This window comes from Aythya ferina, assembly GCF_964211825.1.
Source record: "Aythya ferina genome assembly, chromosome: 4".
Lineage (NCBI taxonomy): Eukaryota > Metazoa > Chordata > Aves > Anseriformes > Anatidae > Aythya > Aythya ferina.
In genome coordinates, this window is record NC_140300.1 from 67,451,870 (window position 1) to 67,478,818 (window position 26,949).

Consider the following 26,949-nt stretch of genomic DNA (forward strand, 5'->3'; position numbering starts at 1 on the left):
CTCTAAACCCTTGCCTCTGAACTCTACTGATTTCTTACGTTGTTTCTCACTTTCTGTTGTGTTCAGTGGCATACATATCCTTCAAGATCTGTTTTCTTCAGTGTCATCTCTGAAACATCAAAGAATTCCCCTTTCTTCCCCGTGTAAGGTCATTTTTACTAGTCTTTAAATTAACATGTTTCAAAAATGCTACATGGAATTTGATGAATTTCCTGCAGTTGAGTTTACAATTTCTGCAGCTGCAAAGAGCTTTTTCAGTTTGTTATTGCCTGCTTTTAGACAGCGCTCAGCCCCTTGATTTGTCCTTAGGTGTCATCCACTAGATTCGTGCAGTTTATACAAAGTTAATTTGTGCCAGGAAAGCTGTAATGGGTTTTAGGCAGTAGACATATTGCAGTAGTTATTTTGAAACTTTAATGAATTCCATTAAAGAAACAAAGGTATGGGAAAGCAGTTCTATAGGACAGGAAAATAAAGGCCAGGACATAAGGAGACTTAAAAGACTTTAAAAATATATATTTTTAAGGCCAAAACAGGGTTGAGAAAGCTGTACTTGGGACACTTTAGAAACTTCAGAACTGGTTAATTTGTTCCTGTTTATAGGGAAAGAATAAGACTATATAAAATGCAAAGTTGGACAGAGTAACATGGACCATAATGCAGAGGCAGTTTGTGAAACCATAACAGAAATCATCCTGAAAATGGTGTAGGATGCAACCTCCCATGTGTGATGGGTGCACAGTTCAGTACTGGAATGATGCCCAAAAGCTGCTCTTCGCCATGTAACCTGGTAGCCCAGACAAATACTCAGCCCTGGTGCTTTGGGCTGTTTTCAGTGAGTTCCGTTGTTAAGACAATTTAATTTGCAGTGGAGGGACTGGAGTTGCTGGAGAGACTGCAACACTCCCTTCTCTCCTTTGCCCCAGCTCAGAGGAGCTCTCAGCATTTGACAGGATACTCTTGCTCCTTCTGTTTTTTCTTTTTTCACCCATTTTCATTTTTCCACCCCATCTTTTCACTTCATGTTCCTCCTTGTGTCTTAAATCATAAAAACATTTTTTTCAGTCTCACTTTGTCTTTTAAAACAAAACAAACAGAGAAAAAAAGAACAACAAATGAAATTGGCTTGACAGCCATCTTTCTGTATGTTGCCCTTTGCTTGCCTGCAGCTCCTTCCTCTTGAAAATGTGGCTTCAAGTCTCCTGTGTCTCTTTTCTTCACCAACAATTAAGGTCTCTCCAGGATCTCTCAAGGCAGACAGATATTCCTTATGGCACTGTCTTGGACTCTGCAGTCTATGAGCACGTCCGAGTGAAAGGGATGAATCCTTTTGAGAGGGACAGCATGTATTCCCAAATGTGGCGGATGATTAACAGAAGTAACGGCTCAGAGAACAACGTCTTGGAGTCGACTGCAGGCATTCAAAAGGTACTGCTATGACTTACTTTTTCTTCCCATTGAGACTCTCTGTGGTAACACCAGATTTGCTTAGTTGTTGCTTTTGACTGTAAGGGATGCCTTTGCACCCAGATAATGATCATGCCTAGTACCAGCTTCTGCAAGCCCATTGCATCAGCACAGAGAACTGGGGCTTCTCAGCTTGTTTTTTTAACTACATTTTAAAATGTAAGTACCTAGAGTGCTTGCTCTGAAAAGGATTTATAGGTATAAGAGATTAATGCATTTGTCAGGATGCAAAATGGGAATAGGATCACTGGACTTCTAATACCAAAAGACATGGCAATATACTGTACAAAGCTTAAAGAGCTTTCAAGACAAGACATTGATTAACTTATTTTGTAGGCTCCCAGCACTGAAAACCTTGGCTTTCGGTTGTATCTCTGAATCATGCATGTTTCAAGAGAGGTAGGCAGAAAAAGATGATCTATCTTTAAAGAGACATGGCCACTTTTGCAATGAGTTTAACAGAGGGAAAATAATTTGAAAGCAATAATCAGTTTTTGCAGGGACATTTTTAAGTGCAATGTTTCCCTCCCTTTTTTGTGGTTGAGCTACAGTTTTTATAAGAAACAGTCTACGAAATGGTTCAGTATGACTGAATAATGGTTAGTGGGTGATTAAATACAAACTTTATCTCTACCATTGTACCTTCACATTGTTTTAAATACCATATTTTGCAGATTGATTTTGAATTCAAATTGTGACAGAGCAAATATCCGTAGAGTTTTGTGTTGTCTAAAGCTTGGTTTTAAGACTTCTAAAAATGGGGGCAAACTCTGTGTTTTGTGTACACTGAAATCCAGGGAAACCTATAATTTCTGGTGTTTGACACCAGATACGGAGACATAAGAGAAAAGGCTATGTTAAAAAGAGTTGTGAAGCCACTGTTTATGTCTTGATAATAAAACAAAAACAAAATAAAGATTATTTGGAATTTTAACAATCACTAATCCACCCTCTGTATAACTGAGATCATATTTTCTCCTCTGAAGGACAAAATGGCATGAATGAAGAGGCAAGGAAGGCCCTGGGGAGCTGCACTTTTGAAACCCTTTTAGAAAAAGTCATAAGCTGAAAAAGCAAGGGAAAAAAAGACAGTCTGAAGATTTATTGGCTAGAGGAAATTGCTTTTTTTGAGAAAATATGTTTTAGCTCTGTTTGCAAGGGTCTGATAAAGCTAGGTTTTGACTTTTGTGTATATATTTATTTATTTATTTATTTAAAAAAAAAAAAAAAGCCCCCCCCACCTTCTGGTTTGCCTTTCCAAGATATACTAAGGGGAGAATCAGAAAACAGAGAGCATCAAACAGAGCAGTCAACACAGACAACAGTGTTGACTAATTGCTTTTAGTTGAAAAAAGCAACCAGTGTATCATGCTGGCAAGTAATTCCAGATTATAGTCTTTGATACCTAGTTCCTGAAAACATTGCAGTTTTTGTCTTAAAACTTACAAAAACAAAACTATCTGGGTTCTATCTGGCTCCCATGCCTCCAATTCCCAGGAACAAGCACTTGCAAATGGTGGCATAAAATAACCAAGTTGTAATGCGAGCAAGCTAGCCACCCTCCAGTTTTAAAATATCAGAGGGCCTGGTTCCAGTGAACATACACATCCACCTATGCAGTTGCAGTTTCTCCCCTTCTTTTGCCTTACAGAAAGAAATAACACAGAAAAAGGTTATCTGCCAAATTCTGTTCACATGGAAGCTTTTGGGGGATTGCCTGCTCAGGAAGAAAGGTCTGTTGGTTTAAAAAAATATTTAAAAAAAAAAAGAAAGAAGCTGTGCCTTTCAAGAGTCATTTAAGACTCTTCTCCCTCAGCTGGAAGATGAACGTGATGTTAAAAAATACTCTTAGGCAAGGAAAATTAGAATAGAATAGATCAGTTGGAAGGGACCTTCAAAGATCATCTAATCCAACTGCCTGACCACTTCAGGGCTAACCACAGGTTAAAGCATATTATTAAAGACATTATTCAAATGCCTCTTGAACACTGACAGGCATGGGGCAACCACCTCTCTGGGAAGCCTGTTCCAGTGTTTGACTGCCCTCACAGGTGGCACCCTTTAAAAAGGATAATTGATAAAAGTCAGGGATTGTAATCTCTGTGAAATACCTTCCAAAAAAATCCAAACATTTTAGAGTAAATTCATAGGTCCCCTCTGCCTATTCATAAGCTTCATAAAACCCTTCAGGGCCTTGAATGACTCTAAGCCCACTGGTCTCCCTTTGTGCTTTGTTTTGTTTCTACTATTAACCAGTGCTAAAGCGTCACTAAACAGTAGTTTTTCCAGGCCCTGCTTGCATCCACTCCGAGATGAATAGGGTTTGCAAGTAGACATCACAAAACGACTTGGTTAGACAGGCAGGCAGGCTTTGCAATGTGGAAAAGGCTTAGCCAAGCATTTTTTTTATCTTAAAATCCTGCAGTTTTGTCTTGCTTCTATTCTGAAAATTGTATTCTTTGTATTTGGAGGAAAGTAGCAATTTAATGTGAATTTATCTATAAACAGGGGGAGGGGGAGTTGGATGAAATGCTGACTTACTCGGCATATAATCCTGCTTGCTCAGCAGGACAGTGCATTTGCTGTACCTGGGACTTCATGGGGAATCTCACCTGTGCGAGTGGGAACACAATGCAGCCAAATGACAATGATCGCATCATCCCATTTTGCATCGGGATGTCTGTGGCTGTGACTTGTTTTTCCTGGTGGGAGGGCAAGGCTGGCAGGAAAAGAGGATGGGAAGATCATGACATTTTAAGTTTCTGGAGTTTGATATGTATTGGGCCTTGTCTTGTAAATCAGGTGAATATGTATCTCTGAGCATCCACGTGAACAGCAGTTTACAGCATCACATCTGGTTAGAGAGCAGCTGGGTGGATTTACCCTGAAAAGACAGCAGAGTTTTAAATACCTCCAACAGGAGACAGCCAGAAGAGCACAGGCACTTTAGAAACTTCTACAGCTTTTTGTCTCTTCCTTTTTCAAAAGACAACACAAAGCATCTTAAGATCTGTATCAAAGCAAGGGAAGAATTCAGTTGTTTGTCCTGCTTTGTCAAATGGAAACGGATGAGAAGCTGTCTGTATTCCTATATATGCTTGGATTATTCCAGAGAATATTCACTTTTATCTCATTTTTTCTTTATTATTCGTAAGTGTTTCGTGTATCTCAAATTGATTTCCCTTTTTTTGCATAGGTTATGAAATATGCATCTCATTCTGTCAAAGGAGTCTCTATTTTCGGGGAAGTTATTTATTCAGGGAGGATTTACAGAGGCCTAAGTCATGCCTGCTTAAACATTCATTGAGGACTCCAAGAAAAATCATTTAGGCTTAAACATATCACATTACATACCTTTTTATGTCTTCTTAAAAAGCACATTACCCTGCTTAATCCTTTACAAGCACCACAGGCTTTCCTATCCTTGGAACTATTCCCATTTAAAATATAATGAAGTGCTTCCATTGTGCCCCTGTCTGCTCTTTCTTCCCTAGAGTATAATAGTGCCTAATGCCCTATCCTACCCACCTCATTCCTCTGAACATGATACTGTAGCCTACAGCATCTATGTTTTTCTCAATTGTACAAAGTAGAAAATTTCTTTACCAGGCTGCATAGGCAGAATCAAAATGCATTTGAAACCTCTTGTCTGTTTAACTTCAAGTGCAAAATATTTAGCTGGTAGGAAACTTGATAATGAGTCAGGTGAATTAATGTTTTTGGATGGTGCAATAAAAGAAACTCCTTTTACTCTCTCAATTCCAGAGCATTAATAATTCCTCTTTAACCCTCACCACAGTATCAAAGGAAATCTGGCCTTGAGATTTTGATTTTCTTGTCATTTTACCCACAGTGAAAGCATGTGAGTAATTGCTGAGCCTTTTCATTTTCCCTGGATGGCAGTTTTACCTTCCTGAGAATACTGCTCTAGTAGTAACATTATTGTTTGCAATACCTGTGAATAGGCCATAACAAAAGCTTTGCTAAGGTGATTTGTCTGGTGAAGAAAGGGGTAATAATGATCTGCGGCTCTGTGCTAGAACAAATTATCAATAACTAGATGTGGTTATTCTTAATTTGCAATGGCATGAAGATTTCTATTGATGAACCAGAAAACTCCTGAATTAAGTAATTAAACTGATTTACTCATGAACTTGCCATTGGAATTGTCATTCTGGTGGCAGATATACTCATTACACCACAGACAGACCCAGTTAATATTTTCAAGTCCATGCATCTTTGTTATGGACATTTCTAACAATGGAGCTAGCCAATAGAAAGACACCAAAAATAAGAAATAACAAAGCAGAGGGTTTGGATATTGGATCTGTACTGTGGTGCAGTAGTTTTACAGTGGCTGAGGAAGGGATAGGAAGCAAAAAAGGCAAGAGCGTGTAAAAATACCATGACTGCACACCAGTCCCCTGTATATCTTTACTCTCTACAAAGGGATCAACTACACTGTTGGTTCCCCTCTGCTTCTGGAGGTTACAATTCTTGCACAGATGGGATGTTCTACTGGATGGATGTGCTACTCCACTAGTAATAAGTTTCAGGAGTACCCTTAAGACTTTGTTGCACCCCACAACTGAAGGTACAATTTATCTATTTCGTAATTACCTTCTGCTTTGTCCATGGCTCGGAGCCTACAGGTGCCTGGGGGTACCAAACCCACCTGCCTCACTTCAAATTGTTATCGATGGTCTGGCTCTGTCTTACTTGTCATATAGCATCCTTTTCCTGGAAAGCAAGTCTCACCACAAAGTCTGAGCCTGATTTACAAGTGATATGCTGTTAATAATGTCAGGAGGAATGCCTGATCCACTGGCACTGTAATGTTTGAAGTCTCATAGTTTGTCCACATGTCAGTTTATGGTGGTGGGACTGGAATATATTTCATTGCAAAGCGCATTTCTAATAGCTTTACCACAACTTGGCTCCAGTTTGCTTGAGCCTAAAGAATAACCAGCCTGAAGAAAGATTTTTTTCTACAATCCTGTATGTCTTTGCTCCAATATCTAGGGCTTAAGCAAAGTAGCAGCAGTGAAAAAGTTTAGATTCATAAACACTGGACCAGAAAACATTGCAAATGCAGTGTAGTATTACCTTCAGGCATCATCAAAAGGCTAATAGTTATCTGCATTAGCCTAGGGGTTAGTGTGCTTTGGGTGTTTAATAACTGAGCTGTGACAGAGCATTAACAGAGCATTAGGAAGATTCTGCATGTAGTTTAAAAATAAAAATGTAAAACAGCTTTCCTCTTGCCTCATTTTCTCAGAATTTAAGGTAGTCTCAACAAAAGGCTTGCCGTCCCTCATGAATGCTCCAAAACATATTCCAAAGTTTGATCCGACTTAGACTTTCTTGAGGGGTTTTTGTCTTGGGTAGAACACCTATGAAAAGTTCTTATTTCATGCAATTTGGCTTTATTCCAATAAAAACTTGAGTCAATATTTGAGTCAGCCTGTGTATCAAGAAATGGATCTGCACACACATGTTCATCCAACAACCAAGCCGGTCATTGCCATATTCTTTTTACCTCCAAAGTTTCCTGAAAATGTTATCTGAGTTCATCTTGTTTCATCTTACGTGCTCCTGAATGTACCTTCAACCTTTTGCTCTCACTGAAATGCCATCCAAGTTGCTATTGACTTCTGTCCAAAGATATTCAGCTAGTGCTCTGTGCAGATAACTTGCAGTTCTGTTTCTCCTACCTGAAACTGAGCCCTTTGTATCTGAAATTATATATTTTTTTCCTCTAATATTTTTTCTTGGATGTATCACCACTAATGGAGTTCAACATAGCTAAAACCTAGACTAGCTGACTCTACGTCTTTCCCCCAGTTTTACTTTCCATGTTCTTTCTTGTGGCATTCTCTTGCTTAAGCTTATAATCTAATGACATTATTTGCTTATGTTTTTTCTTAACTTTTGTAACCAAAGTGTGTCTAAATTTTATGAATTCACCCTTCATAACATGTCTATGATTTAGCCATACAACCTTGTCCATTACTATAGCAGTTTTTAGCATTGTTTTCTCTGAACTTTACAAAACTCTCTTACTGCATTAAATTCTACTGAAAATGCTCCTACATGCCACCCCAACGCCCCCCCCCCAAAAAAAAAAAAAAAAAAAAGTTTCAAGGCCCTTCATGGCTGACCTTCATGGCTGATTCTGAAACTGCCTGTGGTTTTCTCATTTCTGAATTGAAAATCATCAGTGTTAAGTTTCCAGTGCAACACTTTTCTCTTTCAAGCAAGCATCTGTATGCATTCTCCAGGGACTCTTCTGTAAGGTATGAAGTTTTCCCTCCAGACATTCATCTTAACTTCTTCAATCTCCTTAACGTACTCCTTTATTATTGTACTAACAAAAACCTTGACAACTTGGTCTCTGGTGTACTACGATCACTACCCATCAACTGAGCCACCCTGTTTTGTTTTTGCTTTATGTTCTTTCCCTTTAGTTCGCTTACTTTATAATTGCCAATAAGAAGGGAGAGAGGAATTCATGATTTAGTGATCTATCATAGATATAAAATATCCATCATAGGTATAAAATGAGTAAAACCAAATAACTACTGTAGCCCATAATCAACTAAGTTCATAAACATGCCCATTACTAGAGGAAGAGTACTTCTCAGAAGACAAATTATGTCTGACTTCTGAGTCCTTATCCTCAAAGGAAAGCTACAGGCTAACTTCAGAAGAGCATAAGAGCTAAGGTTTGTAGCAGCCTAATACGATAAAAAGATAGGAGAGGGAGAAAATATTTGACTGAGCAATTGGTCCTTATTCTCTCTTTCATTTTATCCAGCTTCATTGTTGCCAGCTACAATTTTCTCTTTTTTCTCTTGGATTGTCTCATTGATTAACATAATTACATTAATTTCAGAGATATTTTACTAATCTTGAAGTTTTCTGCTTGTTTTCAGACAAGGCTTGTTTGCCTGAAAGCCAGGTCATTTAGGCATCCCACACGAGTTATATCCTTTCTTCTATTTAAAGGTAATTCTCTCTTAAAAAAAAAAAAATCTCTCTTTAAAAAAAAAAAAAGGTAATTCTCTCTTAAAACATTGCTTCACTTAGATTCTTAAACTGTCATGGCTACAATAACAATACTTCCACCATGCACCTAAATTAGGCACCTAATTTTTAGGTTGGGCACCTAAATTAGGCACTTGAGGTGCCTAACTTTTATTCCTAGCTACTGTAGACAATTTCCTTCTCTAGAGAGTGGTTGGGAGTGCCTAAACTATGGAACTATTTTTCTTGGTGGCTTATTTTGTACAGAACCTATCACAGTAAGATCATGTTTCACAACTAGAAAAGGCAATAAAAAATAAGAAATGGCAAAATATACCCTGTGGAACTAATTTTGTTTGAATCCTGTAGACTTGCATTCTGCAGAGAACTGAGACCAGACTTTACAGCTGGAGACAGGATGGCTGACAGCCCTTTGAGGAGTGAGCATGAGATGGGACGGGCCCTCATGCTTCATTCTAATGGCCAAATATAAAGCTAAGTACTTCTTGCCTTAGTGTGTTTCTATCCCTGTAGTCATCTTTTCACATGACAAACCCAGAGAGGAACCTTTGTCTCCACCAACAAACCTTTGTTGGTAGAGATTTCACTTGAGGTTTCTCTTGTTTAGAAGTGGACTAATTAGGATGGTGTCATGACAGAAACACACAGAGTGCATCCCCGATGGTAGGAGACCAGCTCTGTGGAAGTGTTTCTGTGGCTGTGTCACATCTGAGCACTGCAATACTGAACATCATATATGAAAGACTTCAAATTTCTCACTAAGTAATGCGAGTGCTGTTTTCATTTGCACTGGCTGGTGATCAATTGTACGAATGCTGAACACCCTCCTGAAACCAGGATTTATAGGAGATGGGAAATTTTGGAATGAAATGAACAACAAGTAAGAAAACTGACAATTAGGAAGTAGTTTAAGAGTTTAAGTAGTTTAAACATTTGCAGTCCATGGTTGTAAAGGTTGAGTGTGAGCATGCCAGGATAATGCTTAAAGGAGATTTTATTTCTAGCATTACTTGTTGCTGAAATTTTCTTAGCTGGCCATGCTCAGTATTAGGGAGGCACCTGTTAGAAAGAGTGGCATAAACAGAGAAGGAAAACGCCTCTACCTCAGCTACACCTAGGAACGTAGCTAAATTTGGGCATATCTGGGTCTTCCACAGGAATGCTGCTGTCATATTCCATGAAAGGAAAAGTTTTCTGAGTGTTCACTATGTGAGGTGACGTTAGAGCCATTGCTCCCTTGCTGAACCATCTCTGTGGTTCACCTCCCATGGCTGTGCCCTTTTTCCTTGTTTTGGAATTTAGTTATCCTAAGAAAGAAAAATTCTATAAAGTGCCTGAAAGAGAAGAGTAGCTTGGTATCTGATGCGCTCTCATTTGGCTACAGGTGACATGAGAGGTATAGGCACCTATTTTTCTGGTCCTGTGAGCTCTTATTTCTCCATTTTATCTCTATTAACTTAGTTCTTTTCCTACTGAGGTTCTGTACCATTTTCAGGTTCGTGGAGATGAGTAATACCACCATACCAAGGGTGTCTGGGGACTACAGAGGCTTCTACGCAGCTCCAGCAACCTCAGCTCTCTCTTTCCCTTTTGAATTCCTGCTTCACTTTGTTCCCTCCCTCTCACTTTTTCTTTTTTATTTTTTCAGTTTTTTGATCCTCCATCCTTTTTGGTTGGATCCCAGCTCCTCCAACTTTTTCCCAGCTCTCCGAGCCTTTCTTCTTTCCCCACCTCACCTCTCTGTACGCAGTCATACATCTCTTTTGCTATCTCCATCCACTTACACTGTCTCAGTGTTTATCTCTGTAACGAATTCTGAGACTTTCAATTTTCCATCAGACAAAGCTTTCCAAAACCCTGGCTGTCACTTTGAAGCCAGCTGCAGGCTCACAGTATGGTGGGCTACACTGGGGACACATCACGCATAGATCAGGGGAAATGCAGGCTCTGACTAATGATCAATAGATGGAGACAGGAGAGCACACTCTTGCTTCAGGCACAGAACTTGGGTAATGTATTCGCTTTCTCACTTAAATGTTTCCAGCTATCATTTTTATGTATTAACATATTTTAATAATACACAAATACGTTTTGATGCATTAACAAATGCAAATGATGGGATTGAATATAAGGTTGTTTAAAGGATATAAGCAACAGAAAAAAAGCCATGAATAGAAGTAATGAGAACAGAATATATAAAAAGTGCTGTATATTCCATCCCTGAAGCATATCTGGGTCTGCGAAGCTGCAAGACTAAAATAGTGAGAGAAATATAAGAGATAACAGAGAGATCTTCATTCATATTTGTGGAGCTGCTGTAGCAATTGTTTATAAGAAAAAGTTTGACTTAACAGATTTATATAATTTTTGTAAAATAACTTATTACCACCACCACCCCAAAAACAGTCTATTCCATAGACCAGCAAATAAATGCACTGCAGAAAGTACATTCGTAGCAAGTTTCTGCTTTAAGCCATTCAATAGTCCCTCATGAAATCGTTCAGAATTTTTCAGTTCTAATGGTCTTATATTTGTAATAGAAAAGCCAAAGAGGAGATCTCAGGGAATACCTGGAGTTCCTCTGACAGCAAACATTAGACTAACACCCTTAAATAAGTCAATACCTTAATAAACAGATTGGTAGGCAATGAAATGCTAGTGAAATAATAAGGACAGTAAGGAAAATTAAATTTGAAACTGAAAAGCACCGACAGAATACTCAATAAAATCAACTTAGGTCTCTAACATGTATAAGAATCAAGTATCTAAATATCAGAAACTTTAGTTAAATCCGATTGCCCTTAAGATCACCTTAGTCTCCAAACAGGAGGAGATGTTTAAGATAACATCTAGAGAAATAAAGCGCTGAAAAATCCAATTTTTCAAATATAAAAGAGGAACCCAAAACTCTGTGTTTCTCCAAATGATGTGCCTTTGTTTACAACTGCAGGTTTATGCTCCTAAATACCTGTGTGCATTTAAATGCTATACCTCAGAGAGGTCTCGAAGGACCAATCTGAAAACATCTGGTCTGGAAGGCTAGAAAACTGTGCAGGCTTTGCTGCTGGCTGCTTTTTGACATTGTCCGTAGTCATCAGATTAGAGATAGTGGGAAATTTTCTAGTAAAATTCCATTTTGTTGGAATTTGTCAATCTGAGGAAAAACAAAACAAAACAAAAACAAACAAACAAAAAAAGGATGTGTTGTGCTTAAGTCGGGAGTGTGGGGAAAGAGGAAATTTCCAATCTCGTGGTTCAGACTGAGTGGATGTTGCACAAGAATATTGGTGGCCTACAAAGCAGAGTGCCAAACACGATTAATTTCTGTGTGCTTAAATCATACTTGTGCAGATAAAATTTGGAGTTCAGGATGTAAGGGGTTGTTTCTTTAATGGACAACTGCAGTAAGCATAAAGTCTCCAGTGGTGAGGCTGTCAGGCTGCACTAAAGTCTGGGGCTGGGACATGATCAGCAGCTCCTGCACGTTTGTTGCTCTCTTGCCTTATTCCGTATGCCTCCTTTGGAGCGATATGAAATGCAAACACACCACTTCAACGCCCAGTAAATATTTCAGGGGGTTTCAAATCCCATCCAGCAGAGCCAGAAGTTTCATGTAGTTTTCTTCCTAACATCTGTGCAGGGTTCTGAAAATGTTTTGAAGAAGACTGGGACTCTCTGTGTGCTCTGTGGCTGCGCATATTGGCTGTGGATGGGGCTGGGAGTAGCCCAGAAGGGTATTACTGGGGCTGCCTATGGGGCCATCATCTCTCTGAACTGCTCTGGGGGTGTGCAGAGGAGCTCTTATCGAATCAACAGCATTTCCAGTTCCTGCAGGTTGTGCATGGCTATGGCTTTTCTGTAATGTATATTATGATGCCTCCCGCTAATGTCTCTTTCTGACCTGATTCAAGCAACTAAGGAGACATTTTCTGAGTGCTTTTCTTGGAACTAAATCTACATGGAGTGAACTTTCCAGCCAGCAAGTTAAAAATTTAGAAGTAACAGCATGGCATTGAGCAAGGTATGCTAGGTAGGTAAGCTGGCTTTCTTAAAGTGTGTCAACTGAGAGCAACGCTAAATTTTTCGGTTAAATAAGCAGAATCTTTCCTTGGGCTAAAGAGTAATGATAATTGTTGTTTCCACTACTTTTACCATTTTATTCTCTTCAGTCAAATTGCCAGCAAGCAGTTTATGTCTCTCTGTATTTGAATTAGGCAGCAGTTGTCCGGTCTGAAAATGTGGCTGCAATAAATCAGCATCTTTTTAATAGCCAAGATATGGGAGGAGAGGATTAAAGTGCCATGTGGAGTGTTTTAAGAAGCATTTTATGCAGGCTGTAATCACATTTAATTCTGCTATCAGTTTGCATAAAACGCGCGATCTAGATAGACAGCACAGCTCCCTCGCTGGGATTGCAATGGCAGGAGAGAGCTGTTTACCATTCCTGGCTCTAAAGCTTTCCTGCTGCATGGGAGTTGATTGGTGTTTGTGGCTGTTGTTTGCAGAATTGCTAGTTAATCAAATAAAACAGACCCCATTCCCTGCTGAATATAACACAAGGAGGGGGATAAATAATGGAATGCATCAAGATGGCTGGAAAATACAATGCGTCTGTAATGAAAAAACAGTAGATAAGCAGCTGGTATTATACTAGTCTGTAAGTACCAAGGGGTTCTGGTCATAACATAAATCACAGAGCAGAAGCTTTCTTTGTTTTATCACTCTGACCTCAAGATGGGATTTCCCTGTAATACATTTCTAGCAAGAGTTCTCAACCTGCGAGTAAACAAATCTAGGACACGGTGCCTTCCCAAGTCTTGTGCTTAACAGTGATACAAATTCCCAAGAAAACTCAAAATCTCTCATCAAGTATCAATCTTCCACCAGTGGTAGCTGCAGTTCCTGGGTACTCCTTTGAACAGGAGATGGATGGCTGGATCATCTTTCTTGTGCTTGATCCAAGGTATTGCAGCATGCTTTGGTCCAAATCAGTCTGAATTTGTGACCTCTTGTGAGACACTGAAAAATATAATCTGTGTCTTGCAGCATGGGGAAGGAGTGTGGGCTAGCTTCCTACACTGCAAGTGGTCAGAAGATGACATCCAAATTTGAAAACCTCTAAATTTTGTTGCATGTGTGCCAGGAGTCCTGAGCATCATTGTGGTTTATGTGGTGTTCCAAGTATGCACTGGGGAGGCACTGCTACCCCATCACCACATTCTGAACTGAACATTGGTATGAAAAAACACCAGTCTGTTCATCCCTGATAGAGGAGAGGCACACAGCTAGTGCTTGTTCAAAAGCAGAATTTGGAATTAAAAAAAAAAAAAAAAAAAAAAAAAAAAAAAAGTAGGTGCTTATAAGCCACAGCATTTTAATGACCAAAATTTTGGCTTCAAATGCTACAATTTCGCCTAAGTGCTGTCTTTACAAGCAAATTGTTATATGAATCTCTCCTTGAGTCCCTAATGTTACTAAGGAACATGTCTAAATGTTGCAATTCACAGCATAGCCTGGAAAAAACACACAATAATGTCGGTGCGCATTGGGCAGGTATAAGCAATAAAGGCGGGAATGCAAGGAAATGTGAGCATCAGTTAATGAACGTCTGCAAAATGCTCTCAGTCCTTCAGATGATTCTATTATTAAACTGAATGTCTTGGCTTATGCTATAGTTGTGCTGGAAGCTAAATGAAGGAGATGGTTTTCTTTAAACAGCATCTTGTTCTTGATTAGCTTGAATATTAAATCATTTTGGATTCAACAAAGTGAGCAGCAGATGGAACATAACAGAGAGCAGGAAAACAAAAAAATAGAACATGACATGAGATCACGCAAGAGAATCAAAGTACACATACACAAAAGTAAATCAGAAGAGCTCAAACCAAAATTCTGGCTAAAATAATATATAACATATGTTTCAGAATGACAGAAGTTACTGTGGAAAATATTCAAGGTATTCTTTTGCCTTTCCAGAGATGCCAATAATCATCTTGATTTTTGAGAACTGTACTTCTAAATATGCCCTCCCATTCATTGGTGTAGAGTTTCCCCACGTTATCAGCTGTGATTGTGCTTTTGCAAAATCAAAAAGAAGTTTAATGGAAGGGTAATGGAAGGTAAAACATAACTCTGTATTTACACTCACTGATTCGGAAGCTGACTTGGCTGTTCCAGACCTCATGAATCAAGCTACGAAAGGGAAATCTCCTAAGAGCAAGAGTTACTTTAGTATTTTGGTACATAACATCCAGATCCATTCTTAGCTGAATGGAGACAAATTACATCCAAAACCAGACAAACTGGCAGAAGGTTTGCTTTGAACACCGTTCTGATAGTAGTCCTAGGCCTGATGAGTTTCTTCTGTTCTGGTAGAGTTTTGCATACTTTTTGACAGACACTACATCAAATTGTGTTGTATCCCTTCACAAGTTATTTTGCATACATTCTGTACCACTTTCAGCACATTTTAGTTATTACTATGCAATAAAATGTTTAAGCTATGAGGTGTTTCTAACATGCCGTGACAAGTTTTATGTACATTGTGTGACTGTGGTTTTGATTTAGCCTGCATCATATTATAGTCACTCTGTAGCTTTTTTTTCTTAATTTTTATTGTGCTCTTGCTGTATTTTATCTTTTTACAGGTCTGTTTTTTATCTCTGGGTTCATTCAGCTAGAATATCGGTAGGCCTAGCTCTGCTAAGCTTGCATACCTCATGTAGATGCAGAGTAAGTCCACTGAACAATGACTTGTCCAGTAGCTGCCAAATGTAGGTGCTGTACTGGGCCTTGGATTCCCATTGAATCTGCATTATTGGGTTCTGAATATTTTGAAATGTGACAAAAAAAAAAAAAAAGAAAATCAATAACTAAAAGGAAATCAAAACAGACAAGAGAAAATATTACTTTGTTTTTATCTTCTTCAGCTACCCTGAAATGTACTTTTCATAGATATGTCAGACATAAGACAAGAGAGGATATTTTTTTCCTGGCATCATATTTCCTATGCTTTCTTATGTACATCTTGTGATACTTGTCTTCCAGAACTTAACATGAATGAGACAGCAACAAAGATGCTACATTGGATTTGATGCAGATGTCCATCAGTTGGAATTATGCCTTCCATTTGTGTCTGAAGGGATCACATTTTCAGAACAACAACCCACATGTGCACAGTTGTGCTGCATATGATGTTGATATAACTGAACAGAGAAAGATATTCTGAGCACAAGCGCTGTGCAGCTGTTTGTCTGGGCCTGTGTGCAGACCATGCTGTTCCCACATATGCAGTGGCTGTGCATACGCACGCAGTAACAAAGCTGCTTTACCTGAAAACGTGGTCAGGCATTTAGCACCGATTTGTGAGAAGCTGTGTAGCATCCTCTAATATTTTCCTAAGCAAGCGAAGAAGAAAATTCATTGTCTTCCATTTAGAAATCTATACCAACTGAAAGAAGGAGGAGCATTACAATGCAATAGAGCTGGGCAAGTCAATTTCAATTTTTGTTTTGTTTTGTTTTGGTAGCCACACAGATCCTTCTTTTCACCCTCACCTCTGGGCTGGCAGCTCACATGTTCCCAGATGCAGTGAAATACCATAGCTTCTCTCTGATTCTTCCGAAGCCAGAGAAAAAGCTCAGTTCTTCACTGCAATGAGTATAAATGTGTTCAGTGTACTATCCTCCTCATAGCATAGTTCTGTGAAAGAGAAATCATTTTTAAGTTAGGTTATGAGATAAAAGTGATTAGCAATTAACTATCAATTTAGATATTCATTCTTCTTATAGTCAAGGTCCAATTTCTTTTTCAGTAAAATTAATAAGACAGTGAATAAATAAGATTATATCTCGTAACAAGGCAGTGGCGTTTTTCAAGCAGTCCCCACACAGATGCTAGATGATATCTGCTGTACATTGGATGAAACACTAGAATGTCAAGTTGATGATTTTATGATGCTATTGCTTGTATTTTTCATTTTCCTTCCCTGTTGTTTAGCGTTAACTAATGAAATGATTTCATGCACTCAAGGAAGATACGTACTGGTGCACATGATTAGCTGGGCACTTAAGCTGTCCGCACTGTGTGCACAAAAACCTGATTTGCAAGTACTGCGTGTACCAAAGAAAATCTCAGCTGATGATCCTAATTCTAGGTCAAATGCTACTTCATTTTAAGAAGGCAAATCAGCTGATTGCATTGTATCATAGCAATTAAAATTGAAAAATACGTGTGCCATCACTTTCTCCATTTCCTGAATATTTTAACTCATTGATTAAAGATGCGTTGGTATTTTTATTTATGTGGTAGGAACAAGTATTTGAATATAACCCAATGGTATTATATTTTTCAAAAGTATACCGGTGACACACAGAATACACATCAAATTCATATTAAGAAAACAAGTAAGACTGGCTGACTAATTGCATTATTTTTACTAAACAATTCTTGTTTATGATCTGATGAGATCTCAGAGCAGATTGTGTCCAGGTTTGAATCTTGGGGACTCAAGCACAACATAAGGAGACAAAAGTTGCCATGATGACCAGACCTATGAAATCTAGAGTGAAACAGGAAATACAATTGCTTATTGTATTAATTATTCTATTTATATACATGCCTGCAAATATATATCAAGTAAACCAGAGTTGTCATTATGGATTTATCCACTGGAGTATTACAGTAACTGAAACAGTATGAGGAAGAAGCTATTTTTACAAAACATTATTGTTTATTTTTCTCTTTAAAAGCTCTAAAATTACCAGGATGCCGTAATAGAATATTTTGTATTGAGGTATTAAGTTTTGATCCAGATATTTTCCATTTTTAATTGTTAGTCAATTGTAGGGAAAAGTAAGTCAGGTTGAAATCAATGAAATATACTCCATCGGGAGGGGAGGGGAGGAGAGGAGAGATTATAAAAAAGATACCTGTTTTGTGTCCAGTTCCATTTAACATTTTCATCAAGGCTCTGTGTTTAACTTACAACTCTAAGCTTGCGTGAAGTGTACTGCCCAAGAATTGCTGTTTCAGGAGAGTGGAGGGCTCAGAAATCTTTCATGGAAATTATCAGTCCTGAATGACTCCTCCAGCACAATACAGAATTGAGTGATTGTTTTAATTTTTTCATTTTTATTTTTTTAAGATGTTAATGGTAAACTCTTTTCTGGCATCTCAGCTATCCCATGGGGGCAGGTCAGGATTAATTAGAGACAAATATAATGGGAATCCATGTCTTGTTCTTCATTCATCCATTACAAAGGTGTGCAAAATGAATACTATAGCTATGGATAAGAGGAAATGACTGCACCGGTTATAGCCAGAGATGAATGCAGTTGTGTACACTTTAAGGCAAAGGCTGTAAGCATTTTCACAGAATCATAGAATAACTGAGTTGAAAGGGACCCACAAGGATCACTGAGTCCTGGGTCCCCAAAGGACCACCCCCCAAAAAAATAAAATCAGATCATGTGTCTGGGAGCACTGTCCAAATGCTTCTTGAATTCTGTCAGGCTCAGTGCAGTGACTACTACATGCACAGGGAATGCTGTCTCTATTTTCTACTCTGGCACCCTGTTCCCCCCAACAGCTTGCTGCAGGGCAGGCAACAGCAGAGAGGAGCTAGCTTCTAAGATAATTACAGGGACCGGACCACACATGACAATTTGCTGGGTCATCTTCTCAGTTGTCTGCATAGTAAGAGCAAGCAGGCAGTCTGACGAGTAAAAAGATGACGCTGTGCTGGTGTTCATCTTTCTGCAGCTCCTACTGTTTTCCACAGATCCTAGTAAAATACAAAAGAAATAGAAAAGCTTACATCTGTAACATTTTCCTTTCCTGTGTGTTCAGAGTTCAGTATATTAAAATCCATTCAGGAGGGTGCCACTAAACAGCTGACAAGCTGGTGACAGGGGGCAGTGTGGTGGCATTAGGAAACCACATGCTGACAGAATAACAACACACTGACCCAGGGACAGGGGAACGTGTTTGTGCAGCATTCTTCATCTTCTAGGCTGCAGGGACAGAAGGGACTGCCCTGCCTGCAGGAGACCTGTTTGGGCTTAAAATGATTGCTTTTGTTGGAAATACTGTAGGGCAGAAACTTCTCTGTGACACTGCTCAGTGCAGGAGCCTAAGTTTACAGCCATGTGAAAAAAAACACAAGAATGAGTAGTGGTAGCCCTTACTGAACTCTCAGGACAATGGAAATAGCAGGTATGGACAGGAAGTAGAAATGCTGAGGGCTTTCAACACATCTCAGTATCTGTTAATGCTGCACAGATGGGTAATCATGGGCTGCTGCTTTAGGCAGCCATGTGAACCCCTGTGCTTAAAGGGAGGAGTCACTGAAGAAGAAGAATGATGGAATGATTGAGGAGGGGGTGGGAAGAAGGAATGCTGTGGAGCATTTCTTTTGGAGTTTCAAAAGATTGTGTGTAGATGTGCAGTGCCCAACTGGCTCCGTCCAAATTTAGGCAGGAGATCCCTATCAAAGACAGAAGGATAAAATGGTTCAAAAAAATAAGGTAGTTAACAAATTCTTTTGCATGAGTTGGGGAACATCCTAAGTCCTGCTACCACTCTGGAAGTGGCCAGAGCTCTTGTACAAGTAATATATATCTCTATTAAAAAACAAGAACAGCAAAACCTCAGTTTGTTTACAATAAATTTCTAAAATGAAAAATTAAGCTTTTTTTTTTTTTGAAATGAGAATTTACTGGAGGATTATTTAGTAAACTGGCTGTTTTTGCAAATAATTTTGTTGTGGTTAACGTACTTTTTCAGATGAAGAATGGTGTTGTTGAATAATTTCTTGACTTTTGATGACTTTTTTGCCCTTTAATTGGTATTCAAAAAGTATTTATTTGAATAAGAAATGCTGTCCGAGAATTACAGTGATATTGACTCTCCTTTCTGTTCTAAAGAGTGACAGAGCCAAGTTGCGGACAATAAAGAGCCTCCAGTTAGCATCATGCTGGATTGATTTAATTCAGACAGGGATGCTGCTTTTCTGAATTCAACTGCATTTATCTTCCTGCTACCCTAATCCACAGAATTTTACTTTTTCACCCCAATGAAGAGGGGTGATCTGTGTACTCTCCCACATTTAAATGTAGTTTCATTGTAGATTAGCTGACCCAAAAATGCAAGTATATCAAAACAGGAAGTCTTTGGTTATGTAAATGCAAGTCTATCAAAAAGGGGAAAACATTATTTAAATTTGTCTTATTAATGGGACTGCCACTTGGCTACCACAGATCTAAGTCTTATAGGAGCCTGAAATGCTTTCATGTTGTTTCTGCATATGAATTTTACTGGTGACACACTTAAAATAGCCTCCAATAGTATCTGCAGCATCAAATTGTCATAAAATAAAGGAGAAGTTGGTATGGAAAAAAAAAAAAAAAAGGCTCCTTACCTTTCAAAGGTCTGCATTGCTGGTTCTTTATTTTCTCTGTTTAGTTTTTTTTCTCCTGTTTTCCTCCCATCTGAAATTAACAGTAGCTGTAATGAATCTGTGGTTCAACTGGATGACAGCAAGCAGAGTGATCTGCTGCCTTTTTAGTGTTTTGCTGTGATTACCTGGAGAAGTGGCTGACTCTGTTCTCCATCCGCACTCAGAAATTGGACCTTTGGCCTCCGCTCTATTTTGCTCTGGTTATTATATTTCAAGATGCATTTAATTGCAATGGTAAAATATGAATGCATTGAGCACAGGCAAACCAGTCTAACACAAAGGCCCTCTCTCATTACAGTGCTCTCGGGCCTCAGTTATTCTTCTAACTCCAGACGAATTACTCTAGGTCTGCCCACTGTAACAAAAGTACACGTGATGATGAGGCTCTTCTCAAGAAGTTGGTGGCAGGTTGCATAAAAGAAATTAATGCTTTTCCTGATGAAGTTTTATCTGGAGAAAATAGACATGCCATTGAAGCTGATATGCCAGTGTAATGAAAGATAAACTTCATACAGAAGAGGAGATGAGGTTGGGATTTCTAACCTCTTCTTTCTTTCCCTAAGCTCCCCAAGGTTTCATTTCCTGCTGCTGTTCACTCTTGGCCACTAAGCTCAATAATGCTTTTAGAAATGATTCTGCACTTTTCTGTTTGATTAAATACTGAGAATAAGTTTCGGTGTTTGTCAAACAGTGACCCTTGAATTTAAATAGCTTTCTGTGGACACTGCAACATGACATCCTGAAGTTGTTTTTATTGTTATTATTGTTGTTGTTGTTATTATTTAATTAGCTGCTTGCCTTGATGACTAAATAGAGTTTTATGTACACAGAAAATTTTATTCTGTGCTCTAAGACCACCATGGGGATACAAATCCCAATCTGTACTGCAAGGAGCTAACAAATTCAGTTTATTCTTCTCTGATTGCATGACTGCTTTGCACTCAAGTTGCATAGGTCAGCCACTGATGCCAGCTTACAGGGAAGTATGTGGTAAGAGGCTCCAACATTGTAGTTAAGAACTATGAATAGTATAATTTGGAGAGAATGCTAAATAAGTGGGTTCGGTTTTGCTCTACAAAAGTGAAATGTGAGATTTTATTTCACAGGGATCCAAACAGAGATAATCCAGAAATTGTTCCCTTTGTGAACCAAGACCAAGGTTTGAAATCTTAGTTCCTGAAGGAAAATAAATTAACAAACTGGAATTTCTCTGAAGGCAGATCTGACTTCTGCTTCAGCCTGATAAACAGCATCTTCATTTTGCAGGAGGATTATGGAGATCAATGTGTCTTCAGTCCCTTCTGAAAAAAAAAAAAAAAAAAATGAAGAAAAAAAAAAGATGTAATTGCAGATGCCATCTAACTACTATTTGGCAACATCTGGCAACACAAAAATCCTGATTTAAGCTTCCACCATAAATTTTATCTTCGCTTTTTCCCATTTCAGAGCACAATATCCACATTATGTATATTAGCTCTCACTTATATATTTGCAAATTTTCCTTTGCTTTTGTTCCCTTTTTTCTTTCCTCATATAATAAGAGCCTTCGTAAGGCTGCTTTGCAAAATGAAGCACAGCCCTCTGCAGTCTGCAGCTACTGCTTACATACCAAAAGTGCAAAAATTGTTAGAAAACTTAGTGTTTATATATGCCAAAGTCTCAGGTTCACAGTGATAGGCATAGGACTAGCAGCATCTGATGGTGTTTTTTCCCTGCATAGTCAGTGTAGTGGAATGATCAACAGAGGAGTACGTGTAAGGAGTGCCACTGAACGTACCACATGAAGCAGGTGATTAATCAGTGTCCTTGGTTGTTTTTAGGTCAGAACTAGAGCCAATGCTGCTGTATGCAGGGGTAGAGTCTGTTTCTGTTCACGTGTTCTTGGCTAAAAGACAGCTGGCAACTTTGTAGACAGAGAATGGTGCACAGTGGTGTGAGGGGAAGGATGGTGCCTGCCTCGCGATGGAGATGCACAGGGAAAGCATCACCACCATGTGGGAACAGGATACTGAGAAAATGAGCCCAGTCAGCATTATCTTACCACTTTCAGATTTTCTCTCAGAAAATTCGTATAATTGGAATCAGTTGAATCTTAAGATTTCGCAAGCCTTAAATGCCGTTTTGTTCTCTTTTTATAGTAGGTAACACAATTACATATGATGAAATATTTAAAAGAGGAAAAATAAATGCCAATTCTGTTTATCCTGCTCCTTATTTCATATTTTTCCTTCATGAGGATTCCTTGTATTTCTTTTAAAGAGGAATTTGAAATACAGAAAAGGTATTGTCCAAGAATTCAAGTCTGAAAAATTGTAGTAGTTGTTTGCTGTTTAGTTACAATTATTTTTCCTGAAATTTATAATTTTTTACACTTGGAAATGTATTTATGGAATGCTGGTACACAAATGCATTATTCATCCTACTCTTCATGAATGGGTTAGCTGTGAGAAGAAATACTATTCACATCAGTGTTGGCATAAAATATGTGCATATACAACAGCGTAATGGCTTTAAATGCTTTCCTAGTATAATTCAACTGGTTCTTGGTGGAATCATCGAGGATAAATTTACACTAATGTCTACAGACCAGGGCTTCAGCAAATAAAAACCCAGAAAATGTGCAGTGATAGAAAATAGAAATAGAATAGCCTTAGAGAAATAGTTTTACCATCTATGTGCTGATGGCCCTTATTCTTTATAACAACTCTCTTTACAGTAACTCCTTTGAAATTGTTCACAAAACCATAAAGTGAAGTCAAGTATTTTTGCCTGGTACCATCCGTACCTCCTGGTTTCACTTAATGACCAGCATAGCTCATGAGTTCAAAATACCCTTATGAACAACTAAGAGATTCGATTTTCCTCTGCTTTTGTTTTTATGGCAATAGTCATCAGATACTCCGAAACCTTTTTAGCCTCTGCTGTGCTGACAGGCAGGATGCTGCCGGGGGGATCCTGCTGGAAAGCTCAGTTCTCCTTGTACCGGCAGGCAGCAAGGCAGGGGTGGCTGCTGAATGCTAACATGCTGCCCCTGTACAAATGCCTCCCCAGCCATCCTGCGCTGTATAAACCACATTCAGGTTTGCCACCATCCTGAAATGTCATTATCTCAACTCAAGATGTCACCATAATGGCGTGGAAATTGAGAATGGGAGATGGAGATCTGCCACTAGTTACAAAAAGCCATTTCTTTTTTGCTTTTGTCTAGCCCCCATAATTGACTGACCATAAGCTCTTTAACTTTTTCTGATAACGTAGAGCTGGCATTCTTGTTATTCATTTTGAGGTCCAAAGTGGAAGTCTTGAGCGTTGCTATTGGAAAGCTAAAAAATATGCACTTCTCACAGAAAGCAAGAGAGAGTGAGGGGCATAGGTTTTTAACTGACTTTTTGTTCTGAAATTCTGTTCTCCCTCCTCCCTGAGCATCATCCGTTTTTTTCAGTCTACCTGTAGGTCTCTGTAGGTGCAAATCTATACAACATCAGCAGTGTTCAAGATGTGCTGTACACCAGCAAAATTTTATTCTTAGATCTTTGGTTTGATTTGTGGATGGTCCTGCATGTTGCCAGGAGTTAGACTCAATAGCCCTTGTAGGTCTCTTCAAAGTCAGGGTATCCTACAATTCTATGATTTTTAGGTTAAAACAAGGCTGAAGCAGTGTGGAAGATCCATGGACAGGTGGTTGATGCTGTGAACCTCAGAAGAAGTTCTTGCTGAAGATTTCTCATGACCTGCTAGAACACCCTGGTTGTCTCTTAGCAAGACAAGACTTTTTTCCTCATATGAAAATTATGAATTGGAGATAGTTCAAAAGTAGTATTACTGCTAATGGGAGGGCTGAAATGATCGATTTGCAAGAAAAAAAAAAAATAAAGAAGGCTCTATTAGCTATATCCAGCTTGAATAAGTAATGGAAAAGCTGATCAATAATTAAAAGATGTCAGCCCCCAAATTAAAGTATTTAGAACCTCACAAGGAAAAATAACTCAGAGACTAGGAGTGAGAGAACATTATTTTTAAAAAGTAATAATAATAAGGTAAAAATAAATACCTTGAATAGCATTAAAACCTGTTAGGGTGAGGAGTAGTTCAATAAAGGGAATGATTGCATGCTTGGCAGTTGTAACTTACGTTTGCTGTATGGATTTGAATTGCATAGATTTGTAAATAAAAAGGACAAAAATGCTTTAAAAATGTATTTTGCTGCATGGAGCAATCATGTGTTGAAGGTAGATGGTTGGGATGATTCCATCCGGCTCTTCACTCTCTCTTGCCTCATGTGCTTTAACCAAGACTCACTGTGATCTTATCAGTGAGAAGTAATATCTTTTTGTTACCATGAACTGTGATATTATCAGGTCTGCTCTAAGGATATTATATATAACACTTCATCACAGCTATTATTGACAGTAAGCAGTTTTACCACTTTATATTCTCACTGTGAGTTGTTTTACAGCAAGGCAGCCAAATCAAGAGAATTCTTCCTGACCAGCTGAGCAGCTGATAAGTCTTTTTACAAGCACTTATGTGAATTCAATGCCATAGGATGTTAAAAGGGTGAGGTATGACAAGAGCAGGTGTCAAAACATGCTCCTCTGCTCTTGTCATCACCTCAAAGGTTATTTACCTATATGTAAAACTACTCATCTCTTTAAACCATGCTTTTTCTCAATTCTTCTGTGTGGAAAGTCCATCTGATCCTCTTCATAATTTATTTCCCCACTTCTGATCTTCTGCTCTTGCCTCCTATTTCCCTCCCTTACTGCCTGCACACCATGATCCTTCCAGGCTGAGTCATTATCCTTTCAAATGCTCCCCGAAAGCACTTTTTTCTCACTCATGCTATCTATTTCTTAGCCAAGTGGTGCCTTTAGGAAGATCAGAGTAAGTGCACTGGCACAAAATGAAGCTAGTAAGCACTCTGTGAGTTGTGGTGCCTTTAGGATAAGCATACAAGTTGTATTGTTTATTAACAATAAGGTTTCTTGTACCCTCTATGCCCTGGCCATTTAGATAGACCTAAACCTCCAGTGAGAGACAAAAGAGCATTCTTAACCATTTTCAGAGCCTGAACATTAAAACAAACCCAGTCCTGCATTAATGTGTGTATGTATTTTGAAAACATGTTTTTTTTATCCTGCCAATCACTCAGAGTCCACAGATAATACTGCTCCAACATCTACACGAATCCTCCTGCTACCATGTCTACAAATGCAAATAGGAAGAATTCCCTTCCCAGGCCTGCAGTGTCTAATTTAGATTGATTATGCATGAAAAGGAATGTGTCCCAAATGCAATAGTTCCTTGTGCACTGTATCTTGTGAGCAAGCAGCCGGTGTGACTTGCTTCAGTAACTTTTATGTGTAAACAGTCTTTAAAAACATAATCTACATTGTCAAAGACTAATCTAGATGATGTACTGACATTGCTTATCTTGATATGCTGACTGGGTTTTGAATTCTCTTTGGATTGCCTGGCCCCAGATGGCCTTTTTGTGTGTTGTTTACTTTTCACTTAGCTGTCACATATTTATTCCCATTAGATGTACAAAGTCAATGGGTTGAGCCTGGTTTTACAGCATAGCTGGCTAATATGGCATAGGGAAAACTCTGAGTGAAGCCAAGCAGACAGTCAAAAAAAAAAAAAAAAGCAAAGTGATTCTTCAGGTCTAACACAGAGACCAACAAAGCAGGAAACTGGTACACAATCTGGTACAACATATAGAGAGGTTTGTGTTGTTTTTTGTTTGTTTTGTTTTTTAGAGAAACGTGTCTAGACTAGAAAGTGAAAACTCACTGAAATAGAAGAGCATTTATTTAGATCACACTTCTGTTTTTAAAAGCTTTTTTCTGAATACATTTTAAAATGTTGTACACATTCCATAAATTTAAATTAAGAAAAAATAATCTAGATTTGTTTCAAATGTAGCGGATGGTAAAATATTACTTCAGAAGCCTATAGAGATAATGAGTTGTTTTGGATTTATCTTAATCAAGCAGAATGACTTAGGTGCTCTTGCTGTACAAAAGTCTTTGAAGATATATAAAATCCTTCATGTTGGCTCTAACTGAGAGAAACACACACTATCTCCAAAAAAAAAAAAAAAAAGAAAAGAAAAGATAAAAAGAAAAACACTAGTTGGTGTGATCTTGTCCACAATCATTCACCGAGTCCAAAAGACAAATGGGTGTTCCTGCCATCTGTGGGAACGTGAAGCATGACTGACGTGTGCACCGTCTTGAACTGCACTCTTCCATCTGGATATCCACATATACCCTTCTGCACTTCTCCCTGTGTGAATACCTGTCTTCCCACTGAATAGTTGCTTTACTGGTTCAAAGAAAAAGCTCAGTGGAAGATTAGGGGTGAAATTTAACACTGATGGAGGGAGCTTGGTGTTTTCTCTTGTTTCCTCTGGTTCCCTGAGCAGGGAAAATAAATGTTCTCACATGGGATTGTTTCAGTGATGGCATGTTGTTCACAGATCACGTTTCTTCCATTTCTGCTGAGCTGCTCAACCAAAGCACCACATTGTAACAGTCATGGTGCGTGTTTGGTTTTGACAGCTCTTGGGCACCCAAACTTCTTTTTCTTCAAAGAACAGATTGTGCTGATACTGCCACCTTTTTGAGGTTCACTGACCTCCTTTTGGACTGAACAGTCCATCTAAGCTCTTGTTCTGTTCACTGCAGGTGAAATATGGGAACTATGCCTTTGTATGGGATGCAGCGGTACTGGAATATGTGGCCATCAATGATGGAGACTGCTCTTTTTACACGGTCGGGAACACTGTTGCGGACAGAGGATATGGAATTGCACTGCAGCATGGCAGCCCCTATCGAGATGTTTTCTCACAAAGGTAAGTGCTCGGTGAAAGGAAAAACAGGTCCTAAGAGAAGGTCTCTCTCAACTCTGGACCGTTCTTTGAAATTAATTTTCTGCTAAGGGAAAACATTGTTCTTGCAATCTACTTCATG

The 26,949-nt window shown here is 38.7% G+C and overlaps 1 protein-coding gene across 1 annotated transcript in view; it reads left to right on the forward strand.

Moving 5' to 3' along the window:
* The window catches only part of GRID2 (glutamate ionotropic receptor delta type subunit 2), a 777,731-nt gene that overhangs the window by 687,217 nt on the left and 63,565 nt on the right, over positions 1-26,949 (forward strand). Inside the window, exons 17-18 of the mRNA XM_084517560.1 lie at positions 1,233-1,428; positions 26,665-26,831. Of these exons, the coding sequence (XP_084373686.1) occupies positions 1,233-1,428; positions 26,665-26,831 (363 nt within the window). The remainder of the gene's footprint in view (positions 1-1,232; positions 1,429-26,664; positions 26,832-26,949) is intronic.